The sequence below is a fragment of the Dreissena polymorpha genome, chromosome 14 (genome assembly GCF_020536995.1).
Source record: "Dreissena polymorpha isolate Duluth1 chromosome 14, UMN_Dpol_1.0, whole genome shotgun sequence".
Lineage (NCBI taxonomy): Eukaryota > Metazoa > Mollusca > Bivalvia > Myida > Dreissenidae > Dreissena > Dreissena polymorpha.
In genome coordinates, this window is record NC_068368.1 from 37,739,103 (window position 1) to 37,758,569 (window position 19,467).

The 19,467-nt window shown below is 33.4% G+C and overlaps 1 protein-coding gene across 4 annotated transcripts; it reads right to left on the reverse strand.

Moving 5' to 3' along the window:
• Positions 1-405: 405 nt before the first annotated feature.
• Positions 406-18,394, reverse strand: LOC127858851 (uncharacterized). Of its 4 annotated transcripts, none has more exons than XM_052396183.1 (16): positions 18,238-18,394; positions 13,599-13,760; positions 13,020-13,119; positions 11,332-11,478; positions 9,418-9,488; positions 8,823-8,977; positions 6,793-6,853; positions 6,430-6,527; positions 5,538-5,705; positions 4,983-5,057; positions 4,605-4,766; positions 4,035-4,102; positions 3,251-3,293; positions 2,644-2,722; positions 2,242-2,315; positions 406-1,840 (listed from the first exon to the last, which is right to left on the reverse strand). In XM_052396183.1, exons 2-16 carry the CDS (start codon positions 13,744-13,746, stop codon positions 1,610-1,612), a joined length of 1,680 nt encoding a protein of 559 aa, XP_052252143.1. In that variant the 5' UTR covers positions 13,747-13,760; positions 18,238-18,394; the 3' UTR covers positions 406-1,609. The 4 variants fall into 4 exon arrangements, with proteins under 4 accessions (XP_052252143.1, XP_052252141.1, XP_052252144.1 ...); XM_052396181.1 differs by having other exon boundaries at positions 18,164-18,394; XM_052396184.1 differs by having other exon boundaries at positions 13,020-13,175; positions 18,164-18,394.
• Positions 18,395-19,467: the final 1,073 nt, after the last annotated feature.

The window sequence follows — 19,467 nt, forward strand, 5'->3', positions numbered from 1 at the left end:
CCTAAAATTGCCGATTGTATATGGCCTTTTTTGTAGTCATGGTGTAAGTATTAAATACAGTTGCAAAATCTGAAGTGGTTTTTTTTTATACGAAGAAAAAGAAACTAACCTAGTGAACTACGATGTCAATTGCACTAGAAGTCAAACAACGATTTCCATGGCAACAAAACAAAAAGACGCGTTTTTAAACGAGAGTGCTGTTCTCTTTCTTAAATGAATACGTAGTATTTTCATGAAATTGAAAATGTGACGTTTCTATCATATATACGGAATTTCGAAAATTCAAAAACACATACCAGCAGATCGTAGTTAAGTCGGCTGATAGTTGAGTCAAAAAATGTGAAGGATGTTTAACAACCTGCATATACAGCAATAAAATGAAGAAAAAACAACAACACTGAAATCTAATATTTTCGTAAATGAATAAATGAATGTATTAATAGCGTACAAAAGATATAAACCAAGTGTACAATTATTTACGTTAAACGTGCAATAGTAACATGTTTTTAAATAAAATGATGGTAAGGCGGTCATAATGCATATTGTTTTAATGATAGAATATGATATTATATTCATTTTATAACAAACACAATATTAAAGAAAAACAAAAGTCACATCACACCAAAACACAGTAACTAAATGCTGCGTATTTTGAAAAGAACTTTACGTGGAGCTTCGAAGAGTCAGAGATTATTTTGTGTTTTTTTATCGTGAGGCAAATAGTTTGGATTACAAATATTCTAAACACGGAGGGACTACACATTAAATTGTATCAAACACGCACAGGAAAAAACATCACTAGACTGCAAATAGTGTTATGAGTAGATTCGGAATACTTCTTCATCGCATAGCGGGATTTTTTAGCCTGGTAGTTATTAATAAAATATACTCCCTAGATATAAAATCAAAGTACAACTATACACTTATTGACAAGTGAATCATTATATTCGTATGATGTGATATTCACCGGTAGTATGTGATATAAAGGTGAATGTGAACATATCATCAATTTCTTTGCACCACTATTCAATACGGTCGTAATTATATGACCATGGCATCTACAGTGTACAAATATTAGATTAGTGCCTCACTTGTTATATGGTATCTATAGTAATCAATTATAGAAATTGTAAACATATTAAGTATACACAGATGAGCCAATTCTCATCAATATTTTTAGAATTTGAATTTAGAATTTTCCACGCATTCTGAACAACCACAACAACACCGATACAAACTGAAAAGTTGTTTTAGTTGCACTGTCAATCAATAAAACAACGCTTAATCATCTTTATTTGATCGAAATATTGTGTTACTGTTGTTCGCCAGAATTACACATCATGTCATTCTCAGCGCTCATTGCAACGAAGAACCGAGTGATTATTTTATTTGGCGCTGATTTAGATTGCGATACAAGGTGCGTTATAAAGTTATTGGTATTTTTTATTTCTTATAAGTTAGGCCAATTTAATATAACAAATGTATTCAAATGTCTTCGTGAATTAACGGGTTTGTGTACTATGACAACTTAACAATCTGCCTACCTTTTGTGTGCTTGGTTATTAAGCATAAAGTAAAGTTTATAGGCGTGGCTGTCATAAATATTCCATTACATCAATATTGAAAAACACCAAATTATCAACAGCGCCAGGGAAAACGTTGCCATCTGACCACTGCTAGTTGGGTTTTTTGTCGTGCTTTTGGGCGCCGGCGTTGTGGGTACGATGTCATCGATTTGAAGGCGTGGAACCTGCATGTTCCCCACCCACTCGTCGGAAGGTGCAGTACCACACGTGCTGCCAAAGGGGTCGCACAAGTTAGCTTGAAGCCGTATCATGTCCTTTAAAAAAAATATGGAACATATAGTTCCATTTTGAAGAGCTTGTTTCTACTTTTTTCAAACAGAACAATACCGTTTTGGTGAGACCGGATGATATTTTCAGTTTTTTGTATACACTGCTAGAAATTGTGTTATTTGTTATATCTTAAATTAGCAAAATTACTATAACAATCAAAATGCAAAATATGTACACACAGTATAATCACTTGTAAATAATAAACACATTTCTTCATATAACATTATACATAACATTTATTTACCAAATATCATAATCAGAGACTTTTATTGATATAATTAACGATATTTTGAGTACTGAAATTACTGCCATTGATTTAAACCAGATTCGTGCATATATTCTGATACAAATGTAATATTGAACCAAAGATAACCAAAGTACTTACATCAAACAATATAATCTTGGCAGAATCAAAAGCCAAGTCTTTCGCAACAGGAATATGGTATGAGATGATGTGTTCTATAAAAATATAAATACACACGCCAATATACCTAACGTGACCACATTCGCAAGTAAACTAAACACAAACAAAATATATAATAGGCCTAATAACTGAACTGTAACGTGTTAGGACATATTCTTATGTCTTATAGTTTCCTGACCCAGTGTTCTCTAGTTTAATGTTTATTACTAATCTATAAGTTATTTCCGTTGGAAGAAGAAACAACAAATCAACACGCAGAGCAAGTTAGCACTTTATTTTAAGAATTCATCTCTTGCAAATTGACCATTCCCCCCGTATAGTATGGCACGTTCGAACATGAATTACATCTTACATGTAACTTACTTTCGATTTGGTCGTGAATTTTCGGCAATATCTGCTGTTCAACGACCGTTTCGTTGATATACTGCTGTAATTGTGGGTTCTAAAATACACGAGGACAGAATACAAAGTGCCTTGGTGTGAACAACAGAATTTCATGAAGATATACCCAATGACCATTGTATCAGTTTATTTTCGCTTTTTTTAAAACAATGCAATTGCATTTTATACATTAATAGTCACACTTATCATAATGAGAGAATACGTTCTTCACAACCACTGTTTACAAACATACGAAACTCGTGAATATACGTTAACCAACACAGTATAAAGCGATACTACTGACCTTCACGTAGCCAAAACGTACAGCATAATACATTAAGTTATTCAGTATTAGACGCCGAAATCTCCGATCTTATTGTAATGTATTATCTTATTAAATCAATCTTAAAACAAGTTTTTATAATAATGTTTTGCAATATATACATAGAATCTGTGTTAACATTGCTCATCGTTGTTCAAGTTGACAGCAAGAGAGTAATAATTGATTCCAGTAATATATGCGATTAATATATTCAAACGGTTAAGGATTGAACACATGGTAATCCTTTATTATCAGTAAATTACTTACCAGAATTTGTCCAACAAACGATTGGTCGATCACAAAACTTCCTCTGCAAAATAAAAATGACTGCATAATGTATTATTGAATTTTGACAGTATTATTATAGTATAATTATTATACGATACCGACGTGTACCACATTGTGTTATGTGAATGTTTAAAACAGTGAAATTGCTTCAAATGAACATACTTCTAAATAATAATTCTGTGATATATATATATATATATATATATATATATATATATATATATATATATATATATATATATATATATATATATATTGAATAAATGCCAAATATCAATATGTTCGTAATATTTATAACGTTCTTTGAATGATTTTAATTGACATGAATAATTGACATTTTTATAACATGATCTTCTCTAAAGAATGAATTCCTTAAACATGATTTGCAGTATTTGTATGTGTCTCCTTCGGTTCCTGTTATCATACCCAGCAGACATGCTAACGGGTGATTTTATGTGAGCTGTACTATTATCGGATCAAAAAGTAGATCGAATTTCATAATGGCAGCGCATGTTCCCATTTATTAATAAACAATGTTGTAAAGTATATTCAAATGTCACATAATTGAAAACATCTAATATTCACACAAGGTTAACTATCACATTCAAAATCTTATCATTTTTGCGGACATCTGAAATAACATGCAAACCTGTTTAAAACGTTTTGGGGACAACACTCGAACATATCACAGCCGACGTAAACATAATATCAAGTTAAAAAGACATTTCAGAAATTATATTAAATTATGTTCAAATCGCCATACCCAATTCCGCTTGCTTTCAATGACAGTGTATTGTTCCTGAATTGCATCACTAACGGCACTTCCAGACGCTGGGGACAACATGATAAAAACAGTAATACATGTTTTTGCCAGTCTAGTTAATTTGTAATTCATTTACTTATTTAAACAATTTATATTACATTATTGCATTTCTGCTATAGTGTACGTGCGTTGGCCTTAAGCTAAAATGGCCAATATATATATATATATATATATATATATATATATATATATATATATATATATATATATATATATATATATATATATATATTATTTATTTATTTATTTATTTATTTATTTATTTATTTATTTATTTATTTATTTATTTATACATTAAATATAAGTATCTTCATTTAGACAATATGCCATATGCATGCGTTGCAAAAATATAAAGTCTTAAAATCCACCTATAAACATTTTTGATATTCTACATCAACAAGTATTAGCCAACTACTTGTCCCCAGTATACCTGTATCGTCGATCAATTTGTTAAAGTGAACACTACGACGCAGTTGAATATAAGTGATAATGAAATAGAATATTGCTTACACAGTCTGCTGAAAACATGTTTGTCACATCAGTAGCGTTGTCAGCAGAAAAATACACCCGACCCTCGGCATAAATTACAATTGCCGAATTCGCAAACGACAATCGGATGTTTCCAACACGCATGCGCACACCGACGACCCTCCCTGGCCATCTTGAAGCGATCTACAATTTAACAGCTTAACCATTATGTTCTAGTTATTCAAACACAATTAATAAGCTTGATAGTGTAGGAATAGTGATCTAACATTGACGATTTTGCAATTTCAGCATGACGCTTGTTATTAAGATAATGTCGAATTTTAACAGAGCATAACACAATACATAATTATTCATGCAATAATTAAATAAATGCAATTTCTGCAAAATGTTTATACTTACATCCGGAAAAAAGTTTTCGATGCAAAGTGTGTTCCAGCAGGTCATATTTAACCATGTAAGTTTCTTCTCGATTATCTAGAAACAAATGAAGAACATAATTGATATGTATAAATTACAAGGGGAATTCATGGTAAATGTTGTTTTCCAAATGTCACACACACAAAAACAGTACACTTGGGACAATTTTTGATGTTTTTTTAAACACCAAATTATAAAAATAAAAAATAAAAAATATAAAGAATCACCAGTATTATGTAAAATTTCGAAAATATCTCAATTAATTATGATTACGTATGTCATGTCGTTGAAAATCAAATGTGTGTTTAGGTGTAAGTATTTTTGAACTTACCCAGATGTTGATTGCTTTTTTTGTTGATTACATGGTTTAAATTGGGAGACAAATGTATTTATCTTTACTGGCATGAACTGCTCTATAACACAACTAGTTTGTAATAACTGTGGACTGTGATATATGCACTAAACATAATCAAATCCATGGTATGTTAATTGTGTGCAAAACTGGCCCTTATCCTCTACAGTGCTTGACTAACCTACCGTTTGGAATGTCAGTTCCATGTCCAGCAGTTTGGTTTCTTTCAACAGAATGATCGCATTGTCCAGGACCTCCTTTTTAATGTCGACAGCAATGCCATCTGACGGCGGCTCGTGTGGAAACTCAGCGTCCGTTACCGGTAAACATTTGCCGTTTAAACAAACATCTCCCTATAACACGAAGTGTTTAGTTTTGCCATCAAGTGTTAAAATTATAATAAATTCATCATTAATGTAGTATAATACGTCTAATATTTTGAGACAATATGACTTTGAGAAATTTTCAAGAACGAAATATAAATATCAAATAACATTAAGTAACTATTGCATTCAATATCATATATCATGTATTGTGTATGTGTATGTGTAGGTTTTAGGGCGCACCCAGATACCCACATAATTAACACAAACTGAATAACATAAATGATAATGAAATGTGGGTGTTGGTATGTTATGTATCACTTCATTTACACAATAGACTGATTAAGTCGAATAGGTGTACTACGAAACTGGGAAAAACACAGCCTGACGACACGTTTAGTAATTACTGCATTCATGGAGTGTTATCATACCACAACCATTGTTATCTAAAAACGTCCATAGTTTAAAGAATTAAGAGAATACTACTGTAAGACGATGCGTAATGTATTAAACAATTATCATGTATACAATACACTCACGCTGTAAAAGACATATGTTGATGTGGTGTAAATATTAGATAAAATTAGTTAGAGATACACACACAAAAAGCGATAAAGCTTTTAATGAGGCTCTTTGTAGGTTCATGTTCACATATTTATTTTGAAAATGTGCGGGTGATAATTCTGACATTCTGAGGGTGTTTTCACAAGCTATTATCGAATCAGATAATTGAAGGTGTTGAAGTGACAAATACCTTGTGCAGAGCTTGGAATGCTCCTTTGCTGATATTCATGCTCAGGAACGAGGCGTCTATCGTGACATTCTCTCCAAACTTACTAAAGCTCTGTTTCACTGGTAAAATGGTAAACACTTTATAATTGAGTATGCGACCTAAACGTCCACGTTGAAAACACAAGTACTGAGTTTGACAATAAAACAGTAATAAGCTACGTTTAATGTGTATTTAGCAAAACCTGCATATCATATTTAGATTTTTGATAATTGTATTTAAAAATTTCTATATAAATTGTATATATTAATAAAATAGTTGTGTCATTTATACGAACATATGAATTTGTAAAATCATCAGCATGTTATGTCAACATAATTTGCTTACAGTGTGAGGATGCGAACATGTGTTGTACAACGACGGTTGATTCTACGAGATCCTTGCAAACCTACATAAAATAGTTTATTGCATTAAAGACTTATTAACACCGAGTTATTTGCAATGTGTATGTACAGCAAAATGTGCGTATATATTGTGACACAATTTTTCTAATTTTAAAACTGAAACACAATTTCCTTATTCCAAAGCCAGTGACACCAAGCTTTAATCAAACAAAAATGTTAGTATACCTCACATAATGTTACTAAGCCACAGTAGTATTATAAATAGTCTCTTATAATTTCCGGAAACCAAACTTGAGTTGTAATATGTCTTAATGATGAAACAATGTTAAAACAGTAAAAACTCATATTTTTCGAATGTATATTGGCGTAAAATTCAGAAGTGTATTTTAATGAATGCAATACTGAAATACTGTTATAAATTTATAAGTATGTAAGAACTTATGTCGCATGGTGATATCGAACCAATTGAGCGTTGTAATAAGTCTTAGAATGAAACACTTTTAAAGAACATAAACATCATAGAAAAGATTTAGAATGAAACACTTTTAAAGAACATAAACATCATAGAAAAGATTAGTATTGAACTAAGTTGGCATTTGAATAATTCAATTTCGACGACATGTGATTTATTATTTACACGAGGGAAAACAATTGCACATCAATACTACACCGTACATAAACACAGAACAAACACACACTTTTGTGAGTTATTTTGGCCCACACTCTTAAAGCGGTCATTGAAAGCATGTGTGGGTCGAAACCGGCATTAAAGAGTGCCACGGAGGTTAAAACTATTTGTTTACATTATAGATGGCACCAAAATACATCTCACAACATTGACAAAACAACACAGACATACGCATGGGAAATGAATACATATAGAATCACCTCATAGAAACCATCATTGCAAAAACACCTAAGCTGATAAACCAGCTAAATAACGCCCAATTCTCACACTAGGCCCATATTAATTTAGAAAACGGTTAATTATGAATGACAAATTACATCATAGCATTGCAATTCAAATCTAAACAAGAGATGTGTTTGTCAGAAACACAATGCCGCCTACTGCGCCGCTTTGAAATAAAATTTATATTTATCATTTGGCAGGTATAGAAATTATCTCCCTTTAAAGCTTGTTACTTCCCTTGGATTTTGTTTTTTGACCTTTGACATTGAAGGATGGCCTTGACCTTGACCTTTCACCACTCAAAATGTGCAGCGCCATGAGATACACATGCATGCCAAATATCAAGTTGCTTTCTTCAGTATTGCAAAAGTAATGGCCAATGTTAAAGTTTTCGGACGCACAGACTGACAGACAGACAGACAGACTGACGGACTGACGGACAGTTCAACTGCTATATGCCACCCTACCGGGGGTATAAAAATAATTCATATCTATAATAGTTAAATTGTATAGTATATAAATATTACATGTCTGACAGGGTGACAGTAAATTTGTCAACTTAAGGAAATGCTGTCAACCGAGGCGAAATTATATTTAAATTTATTATACCGAAAAAACTAGTTTGAACATTTTTTTGTTATAATTGTGATAACAAGCATCGGAACGACAAACCGTTGTTTATAACCGCAATAACCAACGCTTACAGGTCGATAACTTCAATTCTAACACGATTTTATTAATACGTCATCCTCGACCTAAAGGTTATAAATGAGACCTATATTAACCTAACTTCTTTTACTTTTCCGCGAAAACCTGTCGTCACCACAAAAATGAAAATCAAATTACGTCGACTTCATTCATAAACAGTGAGCGGACAATCAATGTGATGTCATACTTATCTGTAAACATAAACAAAATGCATGCGCGAATGGGACAGTATAATTTTTTACCACTCCGCACATGATTGCTAAGGTAGAGGGAGACAGTATGTTTTATACAGTAATTTTTTTCCCGCTGGGTCTGACAGTATTTCTATGTCACGATGGCCTATGGGAGTTTAGCATTGTGAATACAAGTGAGGTACAATAATATCAGTTGTATACCGAATCATTCAACAGCTTCTTCAAGTCTGGTGAGAAAGAGCTGGCAATCAGTTCGACAAATTGGTTAAGGTTGCTGTCGACTGATTTTACACTGAGTTGGGATACTTCCAACGAACATCGGTGCATTTTCAACGATAGTGAGCCACCTTTCATGACTGCAACAAGAACAGAGAATACTATAGCAAGGCCAGTGGGCTCGGTTTCACGTGTTTATGTAAATTTCCAAAGGTGAACAAACTATATTGTTACATATTCTGGTTTGTCCAATATGTTTATATTTGAAAAACAAAAGTTCATAGTTCGAACTTTAAAGAATGTATATAAAATAGTTAGGGTTCGGAATACGCAGGTGATTAGTATACACGTTAAATACTATAATTTTAATTGTAAACGGAAAGTGAATCATTAAATATGTTTTCACTTGTTTATTTGCATATGTACTTTCGGGCGTCAACATTAATTACTCGATCCTCGAGACGGTGTTTTGGTTCATTCCATTTCATTAATAAGTGCATTAGTGTATATTTCAAACAATAACATGCCGCAAACAATTATTCAAAACTGCAGGCACAACATGCGTTCGTTCTGTTTTTACCTGCTTGGATCGTATACTTAATGGAAACTGATCCCACATCTACGTCTAGTATTCCTTGGCTTTGCATAATGCTAAAAGGGCAAACAATATGTAAAGTATCAATTTCATATAAAAACAATGTTACACATGCACGACAGATCACCGGGTCATTTATTGGTGGCTTGAGACCAATAGCCAAGCAATTAAACACATCAGAAGCGCTCTCCAAAAACAAATGTAAACATTCGAATGTGTAATCACAGTCCATTTATTGAACAACATACAGTATACGTTACGAAGACGGATGTGATGAACGTCGAATGCAAATATGCTGATTCTGTTAAGTTTACATGAAATAAAATAATCTCATAATAAGGAAATGTTTCAGTGTTCAACATTCGTCTTCAGTTGATCTCCGTTAATATTTCTTCCTTAGGCCAAACAAAATAAATTCTGTGTTTAGGGCAACGGTCTCAAAAAAAGCTAGGTACAGAAGGGATTGATTTTTTTTTAATTTTAAACCCCAATAGACCCGCCGAATTTCGGCCCTTTCCCCTTGAATGTTTTTTTCAACCCTTTGACAGAAATTTATCCCAAAACCACAAAACCATGAGATCTGATTTAAAAAAAAACAAAAAAAACTTTATATACCCTTAAAAACTTTAGGGTCGGCGGGTTATGCTAGGTAAGGTCGGGTTTCCCGAAACGCAGAATTTATTTTGTTTGGCCTTATTGTCAATTTGCAATGACATTTTGATTATGATTCAATACTCAATTATATGATTCATGCATGTGGACTACTTTCCGATTAAAAATTCAACTATATTGACCCACACCAATAGCTAGACATTGGATATGTTCGGGAAACCATTGGGTTATCCATTGTTTCCATTTGAATATGCGAGCCTTTAGTTACAGGTAAATGCAAAACGACGCGTGTGATACGGAAGGAAAATAATCGTAGCTTAAAGCGGAAAAATAAATCTTTATAAACTTGGCCAGTTATGAACTAAAAAGTTATTTTGAAATACGCCAAAACTACTAGCAGTGTGGAGCAGACACAAATGCCTCTACGACAGACCAAAAATTTTAACACAGAAAAATCCATCATATATTCTAACTACACAAAAAAATAAAATTCTGCCACAAATGGTCGCCGCGAAAACTTCATCCTTTACGCTCATCTAAACATTACGGTAATTCCGCTGTTCAATGTTTGAACACATTTAACCAGGGAGAGAACAAAACACAAGCTATAACGAGGAAAACAGAAGAAAGGTTGTAATTCTGCCAAAATTGGTCGCAACCAAAATTCTTTCTTTTACGGACATTGACACATTAAGTCATTCAGCTGTACAAGTTTGAACAATATCCATCTAGCCTTTAAACAAAGACTTAAAGAAAAAAACATTGGAAAAAAACGTACGGACGGACATGCGCAATACTAAATACCACTCCGTTCGCGGGGAGTATACAAATAGGTTATTTATAAAATAGTGAGTGTAATGTAATAGACATTTTTTTAAATGGTGATGTTAATTTTGAACCATATCCCCACTTTAAAGAAAACAATTATGTATATGATGTATATTTTCAAATACAAAGTGTTACCAGGATTGCTAAATATAAACACAGCGAAACTCCAGCAGATAAATCGTATAAGAAACTCATTATTCTGTATAATCATCAAAGACCAATTATAAAAACTGAACGAACACATAGTACATATAAAAAAACTGGGTTCGTCGAGTGTCGTTCACAAACAGGAATAGAGGCACCATCAATTTTCCAGATTAATTCACAAAAGTTTAAAATTTAATGAATAAAACAAATAAATTCCATTAAGTTGATAACAGCGAGCCATTCAAAATGCATGATGTCCAATTTAATTACGATAGGTTGTTTGCAAACAACACTTACAAAATTAAAACATACCTCTGTGCTTTTCCGACGACCAGCACCTCTGACATTGACCAATTCATCATCAGAGAACAATTACGCAATATTCCATATATTTTTACGTTACCATCGTCTCCAAACTTGTCGTGTGCCTCTATGTTTATCAGCTTAGACCCGTGGATACTAAATGAGAAGATAGTATATATGGTGTAATATGTGTATTCCTAGCAAACACGTTGACTTATTCTACAACATGTATAATTATACAATAATATAATAATTAAAAATGCAATGATCGGGCAGCTGGTGTTAATATTACATTAAAAACAATATTTGGGCTGACTTACATAATCAGCATTTGAAGAGAAACATGGAGATTAACAAATGTGTTTTGTAAATTAGAAGTATTTAATTAACGTTTAGGATGGTGACTTTATTATTTTTAAAACTGAATTGAAATAATTGTGTCATTATAAACAGTGTCTTCATCTTTTCATTTATCCCATAGTAAAAACTCTTTCAATTAGTTGGTCATAATTATTTTGCAGAAAAAATGTTCACGTAGTTTTTTAAGTGATGCATATTTAATAGAAAATAGAAATTTATTGCTTTTTTCTTCGATAATTAAATGTAATCCACATAACTATAACATACATTTTTTTAACTATCCACATTTAGAGCTATGAACATACAGAGGCGTCGCGCATTCATCAAGTAAAAATGGCTACATATATTAGGAAGGTCAAGTTTATATATATATATATATATATATATATATATATATATATATATATATATATACCCTTTAACGAGAATTATTGATTATCAGACGAATGTAAATCTGTATGCCAAAATAAAATAAATTGTGTTAAAAATTACAAGTGACAAGATCAAACGTAACGAATGTATATATAACTATATACATATATATATTACGTTTGATCTTGTCATGGTGCGGCGTCTCATTAAGGGTCTGCGCTGTTTGCTGAAAGGAATTTCTGTAAGAAATATTCTAAATATAGAAATAAATATACTAGACATCCCTAATTTTGAAAATAAATTGATCAAATTTAGAAGAATGGGAGAGTCCACTAGGCATAAATGGGTTAATAAATTTTACTATTATTTTAAATGTTAACCTTACACAACACAACAATGTATCCAAATGGCTGAGTACGTTTCTTCACACATATGTGTCGTGTTCTGAGAAAACTGGGCATAATGCTTGTGCGTAAATTGTCATCTCAGATTAGCCTGTGCAGTTCGCACAGGCTAATCAGGGACGAAAATTTCCGCTTTTATTGCGTTTTCCGTTTAAATAATGTCTCTTCTTAGCGAAAATCCAGTTAAGGCGGAAAGTGTCGTCCCGGATTAGCCTGTGCGGACTGCACAGGCTAATCTGGGACGACACTTTACGCACATACATTATGCCCAGTTTTCTCAAAACACGACACATATACGACACATATGTGATATTTATTAATTGTATTTGTTTAAATGTAAACCTTGATTTTATTTGTAATTTGAACAAGGTATAATGAGTACCGATAAAGCTTGTTTTTTCCGACAATGTTAATCGTTGAAATGTACCAAAACTCTTCATTGATCACGGACAATTAAAAGCTAGAATTATAAATATATAAAACGAAGCATCATCACGTACATATATAGGATTATCGATTTATTGCACATTGTATATATTAGACGACACTGCTAATTCTCACTTTGTTAGGGTCCATGACAGGTCATTGTCGTGGCCAGTCAAATTGGCAAACTGGATTTTCTTCAACAAATGTTTCCGCCGGTCATTACTCAAAGTGGTAACTTAAACAATCCGAGGTTAATTATAGCTTTACGGAACCTGTGTTTCGTCGAAAATTCTGCAAAAACACTTATTGTATACATTTTAAGTATACAAAACCATACAAGTCACCATAAATGTATTCATATATTGTTCAAATCTAATTTGCTTGACACATATTCATCCAAGTAAGTAAAAAAACATGACTTACCACATTGATATTTATCGTTATTGAACTGATTTGCATTCATCGAGTAATTATTGAAATACATATATAATATAGGATTAATAAACTCCGGAACCTAAAGGCTTGTCACAAAATGTAATGTATATGTTCATTGAGAATAGTAACCAGTAGTATTTTAGCTTCATTGAACATCGTGTTCTCCAAATATCAATTATGTTTTGTTATTGCTATGTACCATTGTTTGTTGCAAAATATTGTCTTGACTTGACTGTAAATGAATAAAGAATATGGACCGTATACAACAATAAGACTTACAGCGGTCAAACTCGCTTTCTGGCACTGAAAGTCGGATTCCTGCAGGTGCTTGGGATTGTTCTTGAGATAATGTGAGACCGACAAAGGTCAAGGTCAACAGCAACCACGATGATGAATGCGCTTCAGGCATAATTGATGGCTTAACCATGTGTGCGTGCTTTTCTGCAATGAAAGGTTTACTTGCTCAAACATATCGTGCGGAACCCGCTAAGCTTTTACATAAAAGGGACTTAATCACAGTTTGGTTAAATGATGATTTTCGACATATTTGGTAATAGATTCACAACAAATAAATAATGCATTATGTTCAAACAAAAGAAATCACTCTTCTGACTAAAAAGCAGTTGAAAATATTTGTTCCTTAATGTATAATTGTCATAGAAAATGGGTAAAATATTAAAACGAGTTCAACGGTTTTCCTATTTTTGGGGAAAATACTTGTATTACTTATACAAGACTCTGCATTCACTAAAGCGAGTCTTAGTCTTCAATTCACCAGTATATTGTTTGATGTGGATATTGTAGTCATACATACTTCAAATTGACATTAAAAAACGTAGTTGTTGCAACATATGCTACTAAACCGGAAGTTTATTTTCATATTTTTTAAAAAGCAGGTAAATAAGTATGAGTCATTGGGATCAATTCATACAAAACAGAGACACTATGTGCGCTATTAAACGGTTCTGTCAGTTATTGTTGCAGCCATTGTTAAAGTAGGACTGCAACAGCGCTAAGCGACTTGCCCCATAAACGTATACAAATCCGTGTGTGATGAGCTGCTATATGCAAGCAGGGAAGTGTGGCAGAACACAGTCAAGTTTTGCAATGCAAAGCAAACATGCATATCATTGTATTTGATAAAATATCTTATATAATGTCAAATAAATATTTAAAAGCATATTTAAACGTTAAAACAAATGGGGTAAGAAAAAAGGTATTTATTTGAGCGAAAACGTCCTTGTAGCTTTTAATACATGTTCTAATTCACAGTTATAGCTAAGTACACCAACATTCGTACCATTCAATTAACAGTTCCCGCGGCGACATGCAAATGGGTAATTCAACGGCTCCGTAAACGTTTATGAAAACTCATTCGTGAAAGTAAACATAACAAACCACGAGAAGCGGTATACTAAAAATATACAACTGATTATATTTTATTCAGTTGAATCTTTTTGCTCAAAATGTAAATAAATCATTTCAAATGCATTCCGAAAGTATAATTAGAGAGCACGAGTGATGTAACATTCGATTCACAGGTACTTGAAAATATTTTTTTTGTCCTTATATATATAATAAAAGAAAAGGTATCCAACGATGATTTCACAGGTGTATTTTATAACCCTATGCAAAAGCATGAAAGATCGAATAATGCACACAACTGTCGTTGTGGCTGTCAGCAGGAAGCATCAATCTATGATTAAACACCGTTTATTTGAGGAAAATTCACCAAGTATGTCCAAACAGCTAAAAGTTTCACAAATATGAACCCAAAATCGAAGTGTGTAATTCTCGACGTCAAAATGTAAGTTACGACGGAAGGCGATTTTTGGTCGATTTTTCACAATTAAACAAGAACTTCGGTATAAACTCCAAAAATATTTAAATGAAGCCACTTCAAAACTAATCAGGTTAAGGCGGAAAGAGCCCTGTCCTTTGACGAGCCTAAGCAGACTTAAAACGGTATGCAACTTCAGGCAAAGCATCAAGTATTATCCCATTATCAGAGGTGCATTGGCGGTATAACACACCATGGACTAAATTAGCCTTTACCACGCCTTGTTGAATAAACCTGCAGCGTGCTATTTAAAGATCATTTTGGGGGTTTTCCAAAAATTGGAGAATCTGCGTTTGTCAACTGCTTAAAAACTAAATCGTCAAGCGGCAAATAGGCAAGCCTTGCGCTATCGTGGTTCTTAGCCTCGCATGATAAACTTGATCTTTATCCAACACTCATATAATATTCTCTATTTGTCCATCTACTCGCCGAAATTGTACGTAAAACGAAGGACGCTGTAAATATTATTGCTCTTTAAACACTTTGTAATTATTGTAGTGTGTACATGTATTAAGATATCAATATAAAAAGACTCAAATATAGTCCCAACTTACATTAGCATAAGCCACGTTTTAACAGACACGATCGTTAGTATGATGACCTTTAACTATGTCTTCTTTAGTTGCTATAGGCTTTAGTTTATAATTGCCAAATGGTATGAATGGCCCAGCAGACATTTAGGCGGATGCGGGTTAAATATTGCGCTATCCAAACAGTTTGAGCTTGCACATTATTCGTGAAATGTTAAGAACGGTTGGTGCCACACTAATTGAATAAATTAGCATGTGTCCAGACATTGATAACAATCCAATGATTTTTCTTAGAATATCCAAAACATAGAGACATACAATTACTATTATTCAAATGAAAATCAACACAGCATAAAATAATTAAATGCGGTACTTACAAATGAATTTCATTTTCAAAGAAATTGAGCATGGGGTGAGTGTTGTATTTACATAAATTCCAATAATAGTATATTTCATAAAGCAGAAATCATATATATATATATATATATATATATATATATATATATATATATATATATATATATATATATATATATAAATCTTTGTTTGATAGTATTAGACTTGAAAAATCGTTGAGAGCGTCACCTTACGATAAGTAAAAAGCAAGGATTTGACCTTAGTTTACGATTGCTTTGAGTTAGCGACATAAATGTCTAAGCACGCTCAAGCCATTGTCTGCCTTTTTTAGGCCTCCATATGTCATTGATGGTTTAACACTTCGGACAAAAATGCTAGCACGTAAACGATAACCCCTAGTAGCAAAAAATAACAAATTTTGTTTTATATACTATGCTACCGCAATCAGAAAAAAAACTTTGCTAGACAAATATCCGTCCGTTGGATCATTTTGTCCGATGGGCATAAGGCTGAAGAGCAAATGATCCATCTTCAATATACGTGTTTCAGCAAGGTTGATCTGAATCACCGAGACTAATACTTGACCAACCTTATCATGGCGATGCCTTTGCAAACCCTAGCCTCATCAAACTGATAGCTTTGTCGTGCCTTATACAAGATCCAGGTTGATAATTTAATTAACCATTGTTTCATTGAATAATGTCAAAGTCACAAAGGAAATCTACATGGCCCAAGTGTCATCAGAAACTAAACATGTAATTGTTTTTGATGAATTTCAAAATTCAATGCTATATAATATATATATATTATGCGTATTTACCAATACAGATAAGTTCACTCAAATGCAGTGCTTTTAGCAAGTACAACTTATATCAAGAATCACACAAAGTATAATTTGTTTTTGATTAAATGTAATCTCATCTCATATTTGAAAACATTCTGTCATCCTATAAACGATGTTCACATTGTGAACGTTCCAATACAATAACGTACGGAAACGGAAGTGTAAATTTATGTTCCTGTCGTCATATAACCGGTGTTATATACGGTTAACAATGAAACATATTTTCACAATTGCAAACAGTATTTTTTATATATTTAAACATAATACAAAATCACCTTAAATCACGGTTTGTTCTTTATCCATAAAACATATTTGATCTCAACGCATCAGAAAGATATTCACCAGCAATAACACAAATGAATCAATACATTAACTTGGGAATTCCCCGCCAGGTAAGGTTGACTGTAAAATGAACACATTTATCCGTTTAAAGTTTGCAACAGGAAGAAATATTAAACCTACCCATTACGCGTATCGAATTTAAAAGCTGATCTTTATATACGTACGACAAATATGCGAATGAAACATTTTCGTGTTTAATAGATAGTTGTAAAAACAGTGTAAACATTAAAGGTCGTTTTTTGTAACAAACAATTTAAGAAAGTATATGATTGACAATCATGCATTTTCGAATAAATGATTTAAAAATAATATCCACTCTTTAAAAAAAAAAGGTGATGCTAAGTTACAAGCAATAAAGAGGTCAAATTATAAGACCTGCAAACATAATACAATAATATATTTCTCGAATATAAGTACGCTTACTTATTCGTATTTCATTAAAGTAAAAAACAAAACGCTTTCAGTGGGATTTCCAAGACTCAAAACATAACGTATGCATTATATTCTAAACAGGGAAATAATACTCACGGCTAAGAGCAATGTTAAACATATAAATTCGTTTATTGGATATCATCAATCTCACCCGGAAATAAATTTTAATCTTTGTAACGCTTTCAATCGATTTTTGTTTTTGATTTAAGCATTTTATTGTATTGCCTTACTAACTATCTCGTGATTAATTAAACATATGTTTAACTATTTAATAATCAATATTGTAATATAAAAATAGTCATGCATAAATGTAATGACAGACTTAAACCAAATGTATTAGAATTCGAAGGCATTGTATATATGTCTTGTTGAACAGATGATGCAAACATATTTTGCTCAACTAAACGCGTAACACATTATTGTGTGCGTTGTTATGTAATCACAAATGTAATTTGTTTAATTATGTAAATGTAAATTATATGTGAATAATGTAAATTACCTGTAAATGGATTGGCAATAATGAGATTAAATCCTCAAGCTTTATCCACTGTTTAACAAAATACAATCACATACCTGTGTATATTCTCCAGTATAGGACGATAAACGTTTACATAAGAATAACAGATCAACACTGTCAATCATAATCTATTTTCAGCCCGATAGGCAGTCGACGGCTGGTCAGCGTGCACTAGGTCGCTTCCGGGGGCTTGTTCGTCCGAAAGGGGCCCTTAAAGGGACATGCCCACTAAGAGGCAAAATGTCGCGTAATACGCTAAATAGGCTGCACCTGACTCCGATCCTAATTAAAAGTCCCGGCCGAAACTAGTTCAGCCCGATAGGCAGTCGAGGGCTGGTCAGCGTGCACTAGGTCTCATCCGGGGGATAACTCTTGTTCGTCCGAAAGGGGTCCTTAAAGGGGCATGCCCACTCACAGTCAAAATGTCGCGTAATACGCTTAATAGGCTGCACCTGACTCCGATCCTAATTTAAAGTCCCGGCCGAAACTAGTTCAGCCCGATAGGTAGTCGAAGGCTGGTCAGCGTGCACTAGGTCGCTTCCGGGGGATAACTCTTGTTCGTCCGAAAGGGGCCCTTAAAGGGGCAAGCCCACTCACAGGCAAAATGTCGCGTTATACGCTAAATAGGCTGCACCTGACTCCGATCCTAATTAAAAGTCCCGACCGAAACTAGTTCAGCCCGATAGGCAGTCGAGGGCTGGTCAGCGTGCACTAGGTCGCTTCCGGGGGATAACTCTTGTTCGTCCGAAAGGGGCCCTTAAAGGGGCATGCCCACTCACAGGCAAAATGTCGCGTAATACGCTAAATAGGCTGCACCTGACTCCGATCCTAATTAAAAGTCCCGGTCGAATCTATTTCAGCCCGATATGCAGTCGACGGCTGGTCAGCGTGCACTAGGTCGCTTTCGGGGGATAACTCTTTTTCGTCCGAAAGGAGCCCTTAAAGGGACATGCCCTTCACTGGGAAATGACGCATACGAGAAATAGCTAATTTAATAAAATAGGCTGCATGCACGGGGCCGACCCTAATTAAAAGTCCCGGCCGAAACTAGTTCAGCCCGATAGGCCGTCGACGGCTGGTCAGCGTGCACTACGTCGCTTCCAGGGGATAAATAGGCTAAATAGGATGTGTATGTCTACGTATGTACTAAACTTGCTAAATAGGCTTAAAAGGCTGTTAAATAGGCTATATAAACTAAATAAAATGTATGTTTTGACCTATGTACTAAAATGTTTAAATAGGCTAAAAAGGCTGAAGAGGCTGTTAAATAGGCTAAATAGGCTAAA

Excerpts from the sequence above, each read along its gene's own strand:
- LOC127858851 (XM_052396183.1), bottom strand. The coding sequence starts at position 13,746 with ATGGTTAAGCCATCAATTATGCCTGAAGCGCATTCATCATCGTGGTTG. Across the intron at positions 11,479-13,019 it reads CTGTCATGGACCCTAACAAA|TATCCACGGGTCTAAGCTGA; the intron begins GTGAGAATTAGC and ends CTTCTCATTTAG. Across the intron at positions 4,103-4,604 it reads ACATGTTTTCAGCAGACTGT|CGTCTGGAAGTGCCGTTAGT; the intron begins GTAAGCAATATT and ends TGTTGTCCCCAG.